The 20,513-nt window shown below is 36.8% G+C and overlaps 1 protein-coding gene across 1 annotated transcript in view; it reads right to left on the minus strand.

Annotated features, from left to right (window-relative positions):
* Positions 1 to 20,513, minus strand: part of BMP3 (bone morphogenetic protein 3) — a 30,864-nt gene that overhangs the window by 3,365 nt on the left and 6,986 nt on the right. The window contains exon 2 of the mRNA XM_072623009.1: positions 5,384 to 6,288. Coding sequence (XP_072479110.1) covers positions 5,384 to 6,288 — 905 coding nt within the window. The remainder of the gene's footprint in view (positions 1 to 5,383; positions 6,289 to 20,513) is intronic.

Here is a 20,513-nt window from a genome sequence, read left to right on the forward strand (position 1 = left end):
GACATTCCCAAACAAATGGCTATTTTAGTTCATTCTTATAAATTCCAAAGTATGGAGATAGAGAAATTTAAAAAAAAAAAAAAACAACCTAAAAATACTGACAAAGAGAAAAGAAGTGGTATACTCTGTATGGGACATGAACATGTTGGCTTTGCCTAATTTTCACCACTTGATCTCATCTGGTATAGTATCATGGGAATTTAGAGAAGTGTGTGCACACGTATGAATGTATGGTGACCTTCTAACTGGATTCTTAATGGGTGTTTAATGATAACATTACTCTATATTATACATAAACACACACGAAATATACATGCGCACTACTTCCTTCAGCTGTAACACTACCTTCGGTATATACATCTATATTGGTAATTATGTGTATGTGTGTATACACAGTCTCATGATGATTAACTTCTTTATATTGACTCAAAGAGATTCTTCAAAATGAGTCATTTGGATTTGCACTCTCTCTAGTCCTAAAACTCACAAGTTTTCTTGTGATGTCTTCACATTTTAATATTCTAATAGCTCTCCTAAGCTTTAAATGTTATGCAAGATGGCATCCATTTAGTCGAACAGGACCAGTATAGCTTTTCCTCTTCAACACAAACCATTTATTTAACAAAAAGGCAAAAGCAATCATCATAATATCACAGTTACATAAAGCAAATTCAGGAAATCATAATAATTAACCCATAAACCAGGGTTATACTCTCCCACCCCTGCATAGAGTCTTCATAGGGGAGAATGGACACACATTTAATAAAACCTAGCAGGAAAAGAAATGAGTGAGGATGACCCATCTTCTTGGGAACCCTCACAACTCTGAAATACAGGCTTCATTGTCTTTCATGAACAATTTGCACCACACAAAGACCCTTCTATGCTAACTACTCTCCTTCTAATGATAAGGCTCATTTAAAATGGGGCCAACTGGGAGAAATCTAAGGTGAAAATCAACTATCCCATTTTGCCTTGCTTTGAAGAAATAATTTCCATTGACAAAAATGATGGATTCAGAGCATGTGACACAGGATAGATACGGAAAATATTCATGGGTGTTTCCTTAGACATTCTTGCTCATTGGCCTAAATTCAAACTCATAGAGTCAGAAAATATTAGTAGTCTCTGGTGGGTTTACTGGAATTTAAGCACAAGTCTTTGATTTGTGTTAATTGGTCTTATCAGGATTCCCCTAATGTATCTCAGGCATGCAAATGCATAATCAGTCTGTTTTCTAGGGATTTGGATTTTTTCTCCTTCTTCTTGGGGCTTCCTCTGGTCATGTCTGCGACTACCAGGAATAATTATGTCATGCACAGAAGAACACAGCAGCAATTTGCTGACTGGAGACATACTGCCGGTCCATAAATGTTGTTGTCTGAGTTTCTATTTTGTCTCTTGTGACTACACATTGTTATGCTGAACCACACAAATATCTTTCACATATGCAAAACCATGTTCGAGCCTTTAGCAAGCACTTTTGGAAAACTCTTGCTTTCCAGAGAGAATAAGACATCAGTTTAGCCTTCACTCTGTCAACACCTTTGACTGCTTAGGTAATTTACTCCCTCCATTCCAGGGGTCAAAAGAAAGAGGGCATCTGTAGGACCCAAGCTGGGAACAGGGAAAGTCCCCTGATCAAAATTAAACTTTGTGGATCAAACTTAGCTCCTACCCAAACTTTGCAGTTTTGCAGACCAGACAGAACTTCTAGTCATTTTTGTAAAGAACTATGACTGAGACACAAATGTAGTGTCTTTGTGTTTTTCTGTTTGTTTGTTTTGGGTAGTGTGATGCAGGGAACAGAGAGTCAGCCTCAAAGCTTCTGAAACAGAATGGCTGTGTGACAGCCTCACAAAAGTCTATGTAATTAGCTTAGACTAGAAGTTGCAGAGAAAGTGTTGACTTGCATTGGTAGAGGGAATATTTTTATCCAGAAGTTCCTTATGCCAATGAAATTGTAAGTTCAGACCTTACTCCAAAAAAGCAATATATATTTTTTTAACTGGGGCCTAGGGACAAGTCACTTGGCTGGCTTTATGCCTTGCTTGAAGGTGAAATTACACATTCTGCTCTTAACAGCGAGAATGGCTACATTTGGTAGAAAACTCAGAAAAATCCAAATGATCTGCACCGGTCAGACTTGCACCTGCCAAGCTTACAATGTCCTTGAGAGATTTGCTGTTCAGTTGAATTTGATTACAGACGCATTAGCAGGGGAGAGTATGTCATCAGCTAAAAGCTTTCATTCCTGACCTGGGACACAGGGTTTGGCCTGGCCTCAATGCTTCATGGTATTCCAGTCCAGCACACATGGGTGTGATAGTTCTGAAACCATCTAATTGAAAGCAGGGAAAGGGCAAAGCCTGGAATTTGGAAAAAGCAGAACACAGCTGTTCTGAATTACAGAACAGGTTGTCAACTTTTGCAGATGAAGAGCTCAGCTATGTAAAACCCGAGTTTAATTCACTTGAGGGTCTGGGATGATGCGTGCCCCGGGCAGCTTTTTTGTTGGGCTGCAAAGGGTCCCATTTTGTACTGAATCGACACTGCTCCCCAACTTAATGTATTTATTAGTCCAGTCAAAAACTTCTATTTTTCCCTTTTCTCAAAATATTCAACAATATTTCAACATAAAATGTCCTGGCATTCTGCAAGAAATTTTAGGGCAGAATTTTGTACAGACAATAGTCAAGCCATTTTACTAATTACCATTTATAAGGAAGCTTCATAAGGCTTCATTTTCCTTCGTCCCAATTACTAGTCCATTAACAAGAGCAGGAAAAAAGAACTGGGAAGTTTGGGAGACAGAACAGAAAGTTTTAAAGGTTAGGCTGATCACACACAAGGTGGTGAAAGATGGAGAACAACCTAACAGCCAAACTTCCACCCTTCACTTTGGCAATGGAAAACTGAAGGCTCCCAGATCTGATGCCTATCCAAGTTTTGACTAAAGTTATTCTGATTTCAATTGTTTCAACTGATCCACTTGGGTTTCTCTCCATCCGCAAAGAAAATGCTGCACTTTAGTGGCACATTGGATTGGCTTTAGGCGTAGACTGGATTTCAGATTTTGTGACAGTTCAACATTTAAGGTACAGTGTAAATATGAGGAAGAGGATCATGGGTTTAAGAGCTGAAATGGATTTTAGAGACCATTTGTCCAAGTCCAGGGAAGCTAAGTTACTAGTCTGACATCTCCCAAATAATAAGTGACAGAGTTGGAGTTAAAGTCCAAATGCTCAGATTCTTCATCTAGCATTCCTTCTACCAGACCTGGCTATTGTAAATATCCATACCCCATCCTGACCCCACTCTCCCCATTTAAAAATTCCTTATTCCCCAGTTTCTTATTTCTTCAATCTGTGTTCTCCTACTTTCTTTTCTCCTTAACACTCTCCTCCCCCCAACCACAAATACATTCGCCTCACACATATTTTATTTTTCTCTCATTCTCTTTTTCCTTTCCCCTCTTTGGCTCATGGCAACCCTGGCGGTAAGCAAGAGACTGTAGAGACCATAGGTCTTGAGGCAGCAAAAACAATCGTCACATAGCTGGGTCTAAGAGGAAGAATCTAGACTGAATACTTAATGAGGGCTTAAATAATAAATTGGCCACTCCTCCCTCGACAGCCAAAACCAAGGATCTTTTGGCTACAGCCAGGAGAGGGAGAGGAGTTAGCACTTGGATTGGGGCTCAGAGAAGATCCCTGGAATTGTTAGAGACTCTCAGAGTCAGCCACATTAGATCTAAGGCAGAGGTGGGAAATCTGTGACCTTGAGACCACATGTGGCCTTCCAGGTCCTTGAGTGTGGCCTTTTGACTGAGTTCAAGTTTTACAGAATAAATCCTTTTATTAAGGGAATCTCTTCTGTGAAGTTGAATTTAGTCAAAGGGCCACAGTTGAGGACCTAAAGGTCCACCTGTAGCCATGAGGCTGCAGGTTCCCCACCTCTGTGAAATGGAACTTATCATAACTCTCTTGCAAAGATGCAAAAAAAATACAGTAAAATATAGATTAGTCACTTCACATCAAAAGTAAGGGGTTGTGATTTTTCTAACTGTATACCTTATTTGAATATATTTTTAAAAAATCACCATATATCCTTAATGGAAATTTAACTGGCAAAATTCTTCATCAGAAATGCAAATATATAGAATGCTTATTTTCAGTTTATGACATATGAAAGAAACTGGGCCCTTTCCTGGGTAAACTTTTTTTGGAAGGGCTGTAAGCTAACTCTTTTCAGAAATTCCACGCAGAGAATAAAAGCTCATGCAATTCCCTGGCACTCAGGCTGAATCAGAAAACAAATCCTTAAGGACAGAGTCCTGGAAATTGATCTCATGCTAGAGGTGTGTATTAGATTTTATTTCCTACATATCACAGAATTTAAAATATGCAAATATTACTTTAAAACCCATAAGGTGGAACTTGTCATTTGGTGGGGGGGTATAGGAGATTTTTCAACTCTTGCCTTTTTTTCCATTATCTAATAGGAAAAATTTTATTCAAGTTTTGCATAGAAAATCTATTCCTGGTCTAAATTCCATTTATGGAGCCAACTTCTATTTTACAGCTGAGATTAGAATTGTTAAAAGCTGAGGAAAGGAGTGTAGATACTGACTTAACAGAAGGGCTTATAACATAATTATATTTTACTGACTAAATTTGTGGGGGAAAAGTCCTTCTGAATAGTGTGAGTTGGGGGTGGGGAGAATAGGAAGAGTTTCCTAGAAATATATTTGTCATGTACATTATGATGTAATGGTATGATAAAAGAAAACCCATACTGATGTTGGAAAAGACACATGAACCTAACACAGGATGAGATGGATTTTGGAACAAGTTCATAAAGCCATCTTACTTTATTTTTTCCTTTAAATTTTGATAGTTGGCAGGGACATCAAATTAAATCAGTTTATAGGTGATTTCGAGGGGCCAGTTTACTGACCTTTTTTGGAGCCAATTCTTTTGGTAAGGGACTATTTAAAAAAAATTCATATTATCAGGGCATCAATCCAATTAACTGCATGACCTTGGCTTTTTCCAACCATTCCCTTCATACAACCTTAGAGGTCATCTTTTGACTTTGCTTGTTCATTGTGGACAGATCCAAGTTACCATTATCCATTACCTATCAGATTAAGACATCCAGGGTTTGGATTCTACACAAAGAATTTTTCTACATTTTCCTACATTCTTTAAATCAATCCTGAGTTCCCACTATTTTAATAGCCCTTAAAGACCAAGTATGATTATTTCTTAAGCTCACTAATGTGGTAAATAAAAGTGGAGGTGGACTCTGTAAATAAAACCCAAACACCTCAGTGTTCAACAGGATGGATGAAAATAGAAGAAAAAAGGGAAATGCCTACCTTTGGCATGGGGAACTGGCATGCTCCCGAACAATAATATGCATCGAAGGACTTTGGGGAGATAATCCATTCACTCCAACCAATATCTGCAAAATCCACTTTGAGGTATCGCCTGGCACAATTGCGGGGTTCAATCCACTGTTTCCTCCTTGCCTTCTTCAAGGTCTGCTCATCAAACTGCAGTGTCTCACTTTTCTGGTGTGGGCCCCTTCTCTGCTTCTTTTTATTTTTACTCTTCTCAGCTGGCTGTATCTGGAGGGTCTTATATGGCTTCCTCTTTTCCCACCCTCCATTTTCCTTGTACTGATATTCTGTTCCTGGAAGCTCATTGTTCTGCAGGGGGAGCAGGGGGCTGCTGATGGAACGCTTCTTCCTCCGCTTCCTGGACAGAGCTGTTCTCATGTGGTTGTTCAGCTTGGCTAGGGCTCCAGTGGGAAATTTCCAACGTCCCTGGAGACTTGATACCACACTTTCTGATTCAGAAATGGATGAATCATTGGCGTACACCAAGATATAAGGCTCAGAGTTGGTTGGTTTTAGAGAGTGTCTCTCAGAAGTGATCTTGATACCTATGAAAAATTCACCATTTTCTTTTGCTTTGGTCAGTATTTGAGTGATGTTTTTGGATTGCCAGGTCCAGATATCTCTATGAAGTTTAGCTATATTTACCAAAACACGGCCCAAGAACCGAGTTTGGTTCCCATCTGGTGTAAGGCTCCAGGCAGACAGAGCAATCTGTATTTGTTTCCTGTATCCATGATGAGAACAACTTTTGGGAGATATGCAGCTCGAATTAATGTTTAATAGTTCTCCAATGGAGAAATGCAAGGTTGCAGACAAAATTCGTTCAGACTTTGTTAGGGAAGTCAGGTTAAAAACATGTAATTCTTTGTTTTCCAGGGTCCCTGGGAGGAGAGGGAGGAGAAGAACAGGAGAAGTTGAAAATGCCAGAAAAGATCAAAGAACTAATCATTATTTCTATTCTCTGAGGGGACATTATAAATCCACTGAGCTAATATTGTAGGGGAAAGAGCTGCGACTACAAGTAAACTAGCAAAGTAAGACAACCTGACAAAATTGGACTTTCCCATATCCCCTTGCCCCAGCTGGAAAACGAAAATGGCTTACATTTGTATATCACTTTATGGTTACAAAGCTATTTCAAGTACACTTAAGGCTCAGAAGAAATCCAGTGAAAAAGGTTGTGAAAACTCTTATTATCCACATCTTAAAGATATTTAGTTAGAAGAAAGTAAGTAACTTGGCCAGCAGATCCCTAGAAATGGAATTGGCAAGCATGTTATAACTGGAAAAGCAATGGCCTGAAGGGAAAGTTGGGTCTAGTTCTAGCTTTCAGAACGAGTTAAGGAACTTTGAGTTTAACCTTTCCAGGCCTCCATCTCATCTTCTGTGAAATGTGGGAGTTTAACCACAAAATCAGAAGATCCCTTAGGTTATCTAGTCCTATTCAGAAAAGGTAATCCTTGTCACAAATCATTGATAAGTCAACCTCTGCTGGAAAGCTACCAATGGTTTTAGTCTTGAAATATCTTAGAGAAGATGTGATTCTGCTGAACATATACATCATAGAATTCAGTCAAGTTTGAAGGCAATAAGGGAATAGTGTACATTACAACTGAAGGAAAAAAATTCCCTCCCTCCGCTATTTGGGGAAAGAACACTCTCCTTTAGAAAACTTTCATTATTAGGCAATTTTATTTTCCTCAAATGTGTCTGTTAATGCAGATATTTCTCCCAATGCTGAAGATGGCAGCCCACCCATGTGCCTCTTCTCTATGTCCATGGAGTTTCATCAGTGTGCTTTCTTAACACCAATCCTAAATCTGCTCTCTATAACTCCTACCCATTGCTTCTATTTTTGCTATCCTGGGTTTTCCTAACAACTAGAGCTGTCCAATAGTATAATGAACTGTCTTGAGAGAGAGAGGATTCCTTTTTGAGGTCTTTAAGCAGAGACTGGCATTTTCTAGTGGAGATATTCTAGTGTATGTATTATACCACATGGCTGCTAATGTAACTTTCAATGCTCAGGTTTTGAGATCTTGTAAAGTATTTGAAAGCAGGTATCTTGCCCTTTCAAAATGTTCTCTTCTTTAGGTTAAAGATCCATAGTTCCTTTAATTTTTCCTCATATCATGGTCTCTTGTTTTCTCATTATCCTGGTCATTCAGGTTCCAGATCCAAAACTTGAACCTGGGGATTCTGACACCAAGTTCAATGCTTTTTTTTTTTTTTTCCATTTTAGCAAAATGAATCATGCCTTCCACTATATAAGAGTAAAGAGGGTTAAGCTGCAGAATGAAGATGGGGTGGCTAAGCACAAAATATATTTACCTTTTTGCTGAGGAAATGAAGTATTTATTTAAATTGTTACTTTTCAATGAATTTTTAATAGAGTGGGTGGTACTTTGCCTCTGCTACCTTGAAACTTGGCTGAATTCAGTGACATTCCACTAATACAGTCAATGAATTGTGTTTCATTTGTCATATGTTTTAAAACAAAAATAGAACTTCTGCATTTCTTATTCTCTGAAGACAAAATGGGGGAAACAAGGGTGCAGTTGACCAGCAAATAGCCTGAGGTTTGGACTCTATATTTGATTCCCAGATCCATAATCAAACCACTAGGATTCATGCTCTTACATATTTGCTTCAGGAAAACACACGCAGCCATGAAATCATGTTGCTGATCAAAAACATATTTTAGTAAAAACAAAACATTTCTCTAAAGATGTGGAAATCTTAAAAATGAGTTCATTGAGTTCCCTAAGCACAAGTGAAGTACAACTGGAAACATGTTTTACTCATTTTTAACAGTGTGTGAAGGAAAAGGAAGAACCTGCCATTGGTGCACATTTGTACAATCCATGACACCAAGATAATATTTTACAGACCTTTATAACAAAGTCATGGCATCAGATTTGTTCCCAATCTTTTGCTTTAATTCATACCATTCATCCTAGTATGTATTTTTATCCAGACCTTTATGCAGGAGATTGAAACTCTTCCAGCTTAAAATGGAATAAAGAGAGATTGCACTATACAAGAATCTAGCCAATGGTTAGTAAACAAACATATCATTCACAGGCTATGGGTGCAAGATCTTCAATGTCCCAATTAATTCTCTTTCTTTTTCTCCTATTTTTATTTAAAAAAATAATTCTCTCTTAAGAATTCCTCAGAAGGAATCTTCTGGCAAGGTGGAGACTCAAAAGTTGTTCTTTATTTCAGCCCCTTACAGAATAGAGATATGTGCCAAATGAAATAACAGAACAGCAATTAAAAGAGGAGAAATAAAAGTAATTTGGCAAGGTAATCAAATTGTTAAAAATATCATACAGAACCACGCTATGAATTTGATTCCTTATGACATGCTCTACATGCCTGTAGATGCTCCAGATCTCACAATATCCATTCTTAATGGCAGCAGTTACAGTGACTCTAGAAAAAGGAGAACATTGGAAAGAAAGGAAGGAAACAAGTATTTATGAAGCACCCACTATTTGCCAGACACTGAGCTAAATGCTGGGGATTCACATACTAGCAAAAAAGAAAACCATTCCCTGGCCTCAAGGGGCTTTTATTTTAATGGATAAAAAAAAACACAGAAAGGAACTGAGAAGTGGTTGAGGAGTGGAGGGGAAGTTCCTAAGAAGGGGTCTTGATTTTGAAGTATTGAAACCAGAAACAAGGTCAGATGAAGAATGAAGGCTGGCCTAGGCCCCTCCACAAAATGGAGTGTCCAGGAGGAAATCAACAGTGATACAAGGGGGAAGACCTTACAGAGGGCTTCCAAATGGAGAAGATGGAAGGGTTGATTACATCTTCAGGCCCTGAGGTAAGTTTTAGGATGAGATAGGATGGTTTGGAAGTCTAGGAACCAGAAACAAGGCTAGGAGCAGATGGATGCAGTTTTAACTAGCCAGAACAATGTCTTTTGGAACCCAGCAAAGACTCTGTCTTGGCAGTAACTCAACCACACTCTTCAGTCCCTCAACAAGTTTAGGCTCTATGTACCACATGAAACAACAAAGCAGCACAAACATTGGGGGAAAGAACAAAGGAAAAAATTACAATGAAATGAACAAATAAAATGGGATAAAAGAGCCCTAGGATAAAACTATTAAAATTATATAATTCATAATAATTACAAATAGAGCCTTCAAAAAGAGAACAGAAAGGCCATTAGAACCCAGAGAGTAGTTTAAAGGACAAATAAAATTACCATTACACATAAGCTGGGAAACTTTAGCAAAGTTAAAAATTCACAGTGGAAATCCTGGGGGAGTGGAGTGGGAAGGAAGGATGTTATTAAAAAAAACTAAAAAAACTCAGTGATATATTAGAGTAAATCCCAAAGATAAAATTTTAGAATAACATATAAAATTCATCATAAAAAACAATTGATATCGAAAATGGGACATATAGATAAAAATCTAAGAACATCAAGTTTCTAGAGAAAAATAAAAAAATAGAAAATCTTATCAGTCATAGTTCAAGAAATAATAAAAGGAGTACTCAAGCTAGAGGGCAAAGCACAGATGGATTTCACAGGTCATCACCAGAGAGAAACTCTAAGCATAATATATCCAGCAATATTATTACCAAGTTTCAAGCTCTAAAGGTAAGAAAAAATAAATGTTGCAAGTGCGTTTGAAGAGATAGATCTCATACCAAGAAATATAGTCATTATAATGCAGAACAACACAACAGTTATAAGAAAGGAAAGAATGAACTGGAACATGATGTACTTAATGGGAAAGGAAAAAAGGCTTTCAGTGTTTGAGAAAACGAAACTGGGTAGAGACTGACAAGACAAATGCAATAGATAAAGCAAATAGAAATGAATTCAAAGATCTGAAAAGATAGCCTGTGCTTATGTTCCAAAAAGAGGAAGAGAGATTTATTGTCCTTTCAGAATCCAGTCATCTCTAAGGGAAAATGAAAGAATGAGATAAGACATGATCTTGGGAATTCAAAAAACTAAAAAAAAAAAAATATTAAAGAAGAGAAAGGAGAGAGGGGGTTAAAAAAACCCTTATTACTTATTGAAATTGGTAAAAGATTAGTCAACACAGAGGGTCTTGAAGAGAATGGAGACATGAAGATGTTCCTCAATTAACTTGATGAGATTATAGGACAGCTATAGGATCAGTCATGGTAGTCTTAAAAAGTAGGAGCAAGCTCTTCAAAAGGAGTCATATCTTGCAACGAAGAAAAGTCAGACACGGTGAAAGAAACTAGCTTTTGAAAGAGAATGATTCTTTGCTTTTTTCTTTGTGCCTCTTTCAGAGTGCAGAGATGGGATGATATGGGGAGAATTAAGTCCTGGATAGGAGAAGCATGGCCAGTGAGATGAGCAAAGCAGCAGCTCAGCAGAGACACTATGTCTATGGGAGAGTAACGTGGGGCAGTATGAGTAGCAAAAAAACACTAGGACACCGTGGTAATAGAGGTGCGGGTTACCTTGGTCATACACACACACACACATATATACATACACATACACACATACACACACATATATATGTATATATATATATATCAGCATTGTATTTGTGGGAGAAGGTGCTCATGTTTGGTGGGGGTGGAGGAGAAGAAGGGATATTTTACTAATACTGTTCATATTATGCAATTTCAGTAAACACTTTAGCCTTAAGGTAATTGTAAAGAGCTGACTATTAAATATGAGGACTCATAAACTATAGTTTATTTAGTAGGATGCAACCTGTGACTGAGATTTGGGGAGGAGTGTCCTGACTGTGATCCTACCTCACTGGCATCATCATTACTGGCAGGGAGGCAGCGTAGTGGATAGAGAGCAGAATTGTTCCTCGGTGATGTACGCTCTCTGTGCACCTGATTTGGTGCCAGACAATGGCTTGAGGAGGGGAAGAAGAGAGTCCAGTGTTCCTTTTCTTTTTTTTTTTTTAAAGAATGTTTAAGGAATTAAAGTTAAAAGCAACCTTAGGCAGATTCACTTTTTCTAGAAAATATTTTGATTTTTGTTTCATGATATATATTCCCAGACTCTGATCTCACAGCCACTACACACCCAAGTTCAAGCTTTTATTATTTCTTGTCTGGATTATTCCTCCAAGTCATCCAACTCCTACTGCCATATAATTTTCTCTCAAGCATGATATCACTCCTCTGTTTAAATCTCTTCTATTATCACAGATAAGTTCCTAACCAGGAGTCCATAAACTTTTTTTAAATTAGCAATTTAATATTCCAATAACTAAATTTTAGTGTAATCTGTACTTTTATCCTTCATATTTCATTTTCTGCATTTTAAACATTATTCTGAAATGAGTTCCTTAGGCTTCAACAGACCAACTGCCCAAGGGATCTAGGACACAAAAGTAATCATGACCCCCCCGCCCTACAGGAAAAGCTTCATATTCTTTTGCCTGTACAAGGCCTTCTACATGAAGGTCCCACATCTCCCACTAATCTCCTACAATAATTTTATTACAGATGAACTGCTCATGATGTCCCTGAAATATATGTTGTATCTTCTTGTCTTTGTGTCTTTGTTCAAACTAATTCACCCAGCTACAATATCTTCAACCTTCTTCTATGACATTCAAATCCAATATGTCTTTCAGAAGACAGTGGAAATCCCACAACTCTCACACAACCTTCTATTGAACACTTAGCATTTATTGTTTATGCCAGCCAAGTGGCATTTAATAGATAGCAACTTCTACATTTCTTGAATTGTTTCCCTGTTGTTATTTAGCAACCTTTCTACTAATAAGCATTGCGTCTGTTAAAAGAGATGATCTTCTTGAGGTCACACACTGGTCATTGTACTTCTTTATATATCTGACAGCATGTAGTATAATAGTAAAATATGTATAGAATAAATGAATCTGAAGCAAAATAGAAATTCTGATTAAAAACATTATATGTAGAAACTCAAATCATCAACATTTATTACTCATCTACTACATGTAGGGTTATATTCTAGGTCCTGGGGATCCAAAATGGCGGGGGGAATCCTCTCCTCAAGGAGCTACAAGGAAGACAAAATAAGTACACATGTAAATAAGGTAGTGCAAAAGTATGTATAAAATAATTTTAAGAGGAAGAGAGCACTAATTACTGGGGTTAATCAGGAAAGACCTTGTGTAGGAGGCGGGCCATTAGCTCTTCTTTGAAGGAACTTACAGATTCCACAACAGGGGTAAGAAGAATGTGAATTCTAGGCCTGGATCACTTTTGCTAAGTTATAGAATTAGAGGAACCTGAGATCGTACTAGTGATTTCCAGATGAATAAGAATAAACTAATAATTTATGGAAACAAAAAGGATACCATGAAGAACAAGAGAAAAATATGAGAGAATTAGAAGGGTCAAGCATCTGGAAGCCATGTTGCAGGAGAAACTAAGAAATTCAAGATATTTGGCCTAGAGAAGATGCCATCTGGGCTAGGTATGGCCCTCAATAATAGCTACCTTCAGATACTTAAAGGCCTGTCACACGAAGGAGCTTAAACCAGAATGATGATCATTGGGTAAAAATGATCAGAAGGCAGATTTCAGTTCAAGATTAGGTAGACCTTTCTAATACTACATGGATGAAATGTTCTTCCTTTCCATCACTCTCTCTTAAAATTCTGCTTGGTACTGGCCTCTGTGCTCCTTTTTCCACAAGATACTTCTCCCATCTCTAGGCATTTTAGCCATTGTCCATGCTTATCATCCTTTCATCTCTTCCTACTGGCTTTTCTGGCTTCCTTCAAGTACCAGCTAAAATTCTACCTTCTCCAGGAAGTCTTTCCTGATTCTCTTTAGTTCTAGAAACTTCCTTTTGCTGATTATTTCAAATTTGTCCTGTATGTAGCTTATTTCGGTGTTATTTGTTTACTTGTTTTCTCTCTCATTAAACTGAGCTCCTTGATAGTAGAGATGTTTTTTAAAATCTTTCTCTGCACATAGTAGGCACTTAATAATTTTTTGACTGACTCCATCTTTCCAATGCAAACTTAAGTATCATCTTTTCCATGAAGGCTTCACTTACCTCTGACAACATTTATCCTTCCTTTATACTCTCACAGCCTTCTGTCTATACTTTTCTTACAGAATGAATGTTACATTATTATCTATATACATCGCTTATCTCCCTAAAATCTTATCTCTCTTATTTTCTAAAACCTATGAGAGTAGGGAATGGATCTTTTGAATCTTGGAATCTCCCCCATCACCTAACAAAATGCCTTACACACAGCTATGCAAGAAAAATTAATGAATAAATTAGACTTATCAAGAAAAAATGAGCTGCCTCATGAAGTTGTGAGTTCCTGTTACTGGAAAAATCCAGCAAAGACCAGATGATCATATATCAAAGATTATATGACAAAGGATTCCATCACTGACTGGACCTCTAATGTGTTAGCTACAACATAAAAGCCTTTTTTCCCCCAAAGAAATACTTTTTAAAAGGTTGACAATATATGACCATCACCCATAGATGGTGCTATTTTGCAAGGGATAGTAAGGAAATTTAGTCTTTCATCTGTGGTTTTGCTAAGAACTTACCTAAAACAAGTGTTTTAGGCCTAGGTGACAGAGTGGATGGAGTACCAGGTCTTTAGTCAGAAAGACTTATTTTTATGAGTTCAAATCTGGGCTCAGATACTTACTAGATGTGTGACTGTGGGCAAGTCATTTAACCCTGTTTGCCTCACTTTTTCAACTATAAAGTGAGCTGGAGAAGGAAATGGCAAATCATTTTGGTATCTTCACTAAGAAAACCCCAAAAGAGTCAAGTGCGACCAAAAGGAATGAACAAAATTAATATGTATCATGATCCAATTAATATTTGTCACAACTTTAAATACATGATGAATTAAATGAAAATCCAATCATTCCAAAATGCGAGGGACATTGAAAATCATTTCATTCTATGCCTACACTTCATAGATGTAGAAACAGAAACAACATAATGAATGGACTTGATTGGCCACATTCACTTAGCTGAAGTGTTAGCACTAGAATCCAAAGGTCTTGAGTCTGTATCCATTTCCCAATATTATACTGTAGATTTAAGTGAAATACATGCTCAAGTTCTATTTTGGTTTTCCATTCATTTTCAATTAAAAATAAAATACCTATTAAATCTTAGCACAACTTTTGGGTTTCAAGTTAGATTTAACAATCCATGCTATAAGGATGATTTATCTTAAACTAAAGAAATAATGAAGATTGTATTATAGGATAGAGGTTAGAGTCATAATCCAGGAAGGGAGATAAGGAACATAGGAATGGTTATAATTTAAGTAGAACACGTATATGTAAAAGTGTCAAATCCCTACATTTTTGCAATATATCATGCCCGTTTTTGCATGAAACTTTCCTTTGAAATCTCTAATCTTAATATGAGGAAGATCTTATTATAACCAATAACCATGATGGTGTGGTAACTAAGCCAGAGTCAGACATTCTAGAGTATGAAGTCAAGTGGGCTTAGGAAGGATTGCTAACAATAAGATTAGTAGTGGAAGGGACAGATTTCCAGCTAAGCTATTTAAAATTCTAAGAAAAGATGATGCTACTAAAGTGCTACACTCAATGTGCCAGAATATCTGGAAAACTCAACCGTAGCCACTACATTGGAAAAGATCAGTTTACAGCCCAATTGTAAAGAAGGACAATATTAAGAAATGTTCAAATTATTAAACAAATGCATTCATTTCACATGCCAGCAAGGTTAGGTACACTTCAGCATTATATGAATGAAGAATTACTAGAAGACCAGGCTGGTTTACAAAAAGGCAGAGGAATTAGAAACCAAATTGCCAAGATTCACTGGATTACAGAGAAAGCAAAGGAGTTCCAGAAAATCACCCATTTCTACTTCATCTTCTACACTAAAGCCTTTGACTGTGTAGATCACCACAAAATGTGGCAAACCTTCAAAGAGACGGGAATGCTAGATCATCCTACTTTTCTCCTGAGGAATTTATATGTAGGCCAAGAAACAATAATGGAACCGCACATGGAACAACTGATCAATTTAAGATTAGAAAAGGATTACAATAAGGCTGTATGTGTGCTCATCCTTCGTTGCCAAAGAACACCATGCCATCAGAGAAATAATGATATGACTTGCACTTGACTTTGTTTCTGAGTGAGGAAGGGCTGTGCAGGTCACCAGCCTCACTTCTCCTCCAGAACCATCTGAATCCAGTGACCAGATATTTAACAGGATAACTGGAGATGACCCAGCATGAGGCAATTGGGGTTAAGTGACTTGCCCAAAGTCACACAGCTAGTGAGTATCCAGGGTCTGAGATGAGATTTGAACTCAGATCCTCCTGACTCCTGCACTGGTACTCTATCCACTGCACCACCTAGCTGCCCAATAAGGCTGTATATTGTCATCTTATTTCCTTAACTTATATGCAGAGTACATCATGCCAAATACCAGGCTGGGTAAATCAAAAGCTGAAATTACGGTTGCCATGAGAAATATCAACAATCTCAGGTATTCAGATGAGACCATTCTGATGGCAGAAAGTGAAGAGGCCTCTTGATGAGGATGAAAGAGGAGAGTATAAACTGGCTTGAAGCACAACGTCAAAAAAAAAAAAACTATGATCTTGGCAATTGGTCTCATCACTTTCTGGCAAATAGAGGGAAAGGAAATTGAAGTAGTGCCAGATTTTATATTCTTCAGCTCAAAAATCACTGTAGATGGTGACTGTAGCCATGAAATCAAAAGACACTTGCTCTTTGAGAAGAAAGTTATGCCAAATCTGGATAATACTCTAAAAAGCAGAGACATGTGCCAACAAGGACACATATAGTCAAAGCTATAGTTTTCCAGTAGCAGTGAATGACTGTGAGAGTTGGATTGTAAGGAAAGCTGAGTGAGGGCCAAGAATTGATGCTTTCGAAATACGGTTCTAGAGAAGACTTTTGAGAGTCCCTTGGACAGCAACGCAATCAAATCAATCAATACTTTAAGAAATTAATTCAGACAATTCATTGGAAGGTTAAATACTGAAATTGAAGCTTAAATACTTTGATCACATGATGACAACTCTTGGGATTCATTGGAAAAGACACTGATGGTTGGAAAGATTGAAGGCAAAAGGAAAAGGGGACAATGGAGGATGAGATAGACAAATAATGTCATGGAAACAACAAACATGATCTTGAGTGCACTTCAAAAGATAATGGAGAGCAGAAGGACCTGGTGTGTTATGGTTCATGGGATCACAGATTCAGGCCACAAAGAGTCAAACATGTGCATTGAAAAGCTGTTTTGAATCTATGATGAATGGATCAAAATCAAGCTTGACTAATTAAAACCTAGAAAGTCACAAAATGTTAAAGAGAAAATTTTTAATTACAAATTTTTATTTAAACCAATCATAACTGCTAGAAATGCCAAAAAGGAAAAGTATAGTATTTTATAAAACTATTTCCTGTTCTATATACTGTAGGCTGTCCATTTATTCCTCCATGAAGCAACAACCAGTTATTTAGTGGTTAAATATTTTCTGCTACACAATGAGTCTTTGATTACTATGATTATTTACTACTATGTATTATGATTATTACTATGATTATTTACTACTAAGTATTATGAGTCAGGAAGACTCATTTTTCTGAGTTCAAATATGGCCTCTGACACTTACTAGCTGTGTGGGTAAGTAATTTAACCCTGTTTGCCTCAGTTTCCTCATCTGTAAAATAAACTGAAGATGGAAATGGCAAACCATGTCAATACCTTTTTACAAAGAAAACTCAAAATGAGGTCAGGAAGAGTTATATATGAATGAAACAACTAAACAACCATGATGAAGTCTTAGGACTGGAAAAGACATTAAGTACTCGTCTAGCTCATCTTTTTCATTCATGAAAGAATAAAGAGAACAAAAATAAGAGTTCTTAACTTAGGAAAAGAATGCTATGCAATGTTATTTTCCTTTGTATATTTTGTTTCCCATATGCAGTTACTGCATTTAAGAAGTCTAAGGTAGACCTGTTTTACAAGCCTCAAATCTAAAATATAGTGATGGATGATATGTTATATAAAATAAATTGAAAGAGTCATTTATTCTTCAATCTATTTGCCTACTTTTTAGGCTGACAGGTCATTCTATGCATAGAGTAAATTTATCAATTGATTCATATAAGTGTCTCCTATGTGATACCATACTTTTTAAAAACAAAACAAAACAACTCTTCAGTCAAACATAAATTTTCAGTCAACCAAAGTTTGCTGCAGTAAGAAGCAACATTTGACACTGGTTTTCAAATGAGTAGAAGTGGTGATGTTCTTAGAGTTCTGGTTAACAAAATAAAAAGTATATGGTGAAGTATGCTTCCATATTAGGTTGCAGCTCTTTAAAAAGAGATTTTATTCTACATGACAAGATTTTTACTATTCCCTGCAGTCTACTTCAGTTCTAGGAGCTGAAATACCTCCAACTGTCATCTGTGTCTTCTTTCTGCTTCCATTACTTAGCAAATCTAACTTTTACATCTTGCAATGATAAAAGATATACATTGAGTTATGAGCCCACTTCATAGCCTGCCCAATGATATTCTTATTCTTATTTCCTTGCTACAAATAAATTAGTTACTCTAAGTCACAAAAGTTGCCAGCCAAGCTATCGAGTTACCATAAGGAGATGGCTCAATGTTCAACCACCTCTCAGGCTTTTAGATACTGCTCAGGATGCCACCAAAGTGCCCTGTGATTAAAGGGAAGTTGGAGTGGGTGTGGAGAGACTAGTCCATCATGAAGTGCTCCCTCACTTGAGCAAGGTACGGAATTGACTTCACAATAAATAGGGAATGGCAAAAAAAGATGGAAAGGCTACTCAATTTTGTTTATTATCCTTTCATTAATATTCCCACCCATAACCAAGTTATGCATTCTCCATTTTACTGATAAATCCTCTCTGCCATATCTGAGGTTTTGCACTGACTACTCATTACTCTCCATGTCTGGAATGCTCTCCCTCTTATACCACTTCTTACTTCAAACCTTTCCTAATCAACTGCTAACGACCCCTTCCATCATCTTGTGTTATTTTGTTCATACTTATACGTGTAAAAATAAGGCATAGAATTTAATCTCGTTGTAGGCAGGAGCAAAGTCTGATTGGGCACAAAATCGAGGTTTAACTAGTGCTTACTGACTAATTGATATCATAAAGTTGTAGAAATTTGAGAATCACTGACTGAAGATTTAAAGGAGTATATATATTTCTTAGCTTTGCAAATTTACAAAAATTAACCGTGTATTAGAGCAAAACAATCAATAAAGCATGAAGTGATTTCTATGTGCAAAGTCTTACTCTAAACACTGGGGAGACAAATAGAAAGACAGATGATCTCACTTGCTAATGTGGGAGAAGGTTTCAGCAGTGGCAAAGCAGATGGGAGGACAGTTTCTTTAATGTCATTTCCACTGATAAAATCATTAATTTAAAAGAATCATGTCAGTTTCTGATATTGAACCATTTGACTTTGATGACAAGAGTTTTATTTTCTCAGTCTTCAGGAGCTGTAACTGTAATTCCTGTAGAAGCATCTCCACAAGGGCTACTTCCTGGAATGTTGGTTGAGGGCACTGGGAAACCCAAGATTCTGAGTTCAAGGTCCTGTCTCCCTCTGTCAGGGTCTGAGGAGAGGTAGTGCTGTCTTTCCCTCTGGTACACACATGCTGATTAATAGCAGTTGGTCAGTAGTTATTGCTAGTAGTGATGAGGAAGGTGGGTCTCTTCTCCACAATGATTTCTCCCCTCGATAATTTTGAAGGCTGGGCTGGTATTTGGAGGATACTACTACTCCCAATCATTTTGGGTTGTCTCAATCAGGATCAGAGGACAGATAGTGGTCAAGGTTCTGGCAGTAGTGATGGTAGAGGGGAGTCAACTTATTTAGTTCATTCTGCCTCTTGTCTCTCCTGTCTGTCCTGCTACTTCAGTCTGACTGGCTTTCTCATCCTGTGAAGTCCCTTCTTTGCAGGAGCCAAGCGATGGCTATGAAAATTGGACTGGAAGCAGGACTCCTAAGTTTATTGAGATGTATCTTGGGGGATGGGTGAGGAAAGGGTCAGGCTGGGGAATTTAGGTTATATAAAACTAAAAATATCAATAAAAATTTTAAAACCTGACATCATCACTAAAAGATTAAAAGATATGTTGCAAGAGACATTCTGATGCATACATATGCTGGAAAATTCCATTATCATACCATGTGTTTACATTTATAGAGAATATACTAGCATTTTTATAGACTGCCATATCTATTCCAGGGATGAAAAAGGACACAGTCACAAGGGCAATTTAGTTATAAAGTCATTAGCTATAGTTTAGATTTGATATCATGATGCACTTGCCCTACTGGGGTCAAAACTGCGTCAGTATTTCCATTATAAAAACTCCATGTTCATGAATTCAACACAGCCATCCAAATTCCCTTTGAATTGAACTTGGCATACCCTCAGAATATTTCTACTAGGGCAAAACGTCTTTCCACTGTCACTACCAAAATAAAGATATCCTATTTACTAACTTATAAGCATTTAAAATTATAAGAGAATTTGGCATGGAAAAAAATGTTATCAATTTGCATCACAAAAATATAGTACCAAACTTTTGAAAAGTAAACTGAATCAGCTTAAGATAAATTTTCCTTCTTTTACAAAAATAACAAATTAAACTCTTGTTAAGTTGGATGGTTTAGTATTTTCCTACACAGCAAAGAATGAAGGATTATCTTTTTTCCATTTTTTTCTCTGTCAGGTACATAGGAAATTTTTTTTTTTACTATTTCTCCATACTAGAGTTTCTGTGAAATTATCTATAAAAAATCTTTTTTTTAAAAAAAATCAAATTCACTATGCTAACACTTAAGAATTTGCACTGATTTTCCATATAACTTTCAATATCCCTCTTATATTTCATAAATCAAACGGATTATACAATACATTCTGATTTTATTAAATGGGCCTTGCATTAAAATACTGAATTGCAATAAGTTTTTTTAAAAGTGATTTTTTAAAATTTTTTCTATTTATCTTATTTGATGATATATTATTATAGTTTATTTTATCTCTAATGAGCTTTTTTCCAAA

The sequence above is a fragment of the Notamacropus eugenii genome, chromosome 7 (assembly GCF_028372415.1).
Source record: "Notamacropus eugenii isolate mMacEug1 chromosome 7, mMacEug1.pri_v2, whole genome shotgun sequence".
Taxonomy (NCBI): domain Eukaryota; kingdom Metazoa; phylum Chordata; class Mammalia; order Diprotodontia; family Macropodidae; genus Notamacropus; species Notamacropus eugenii.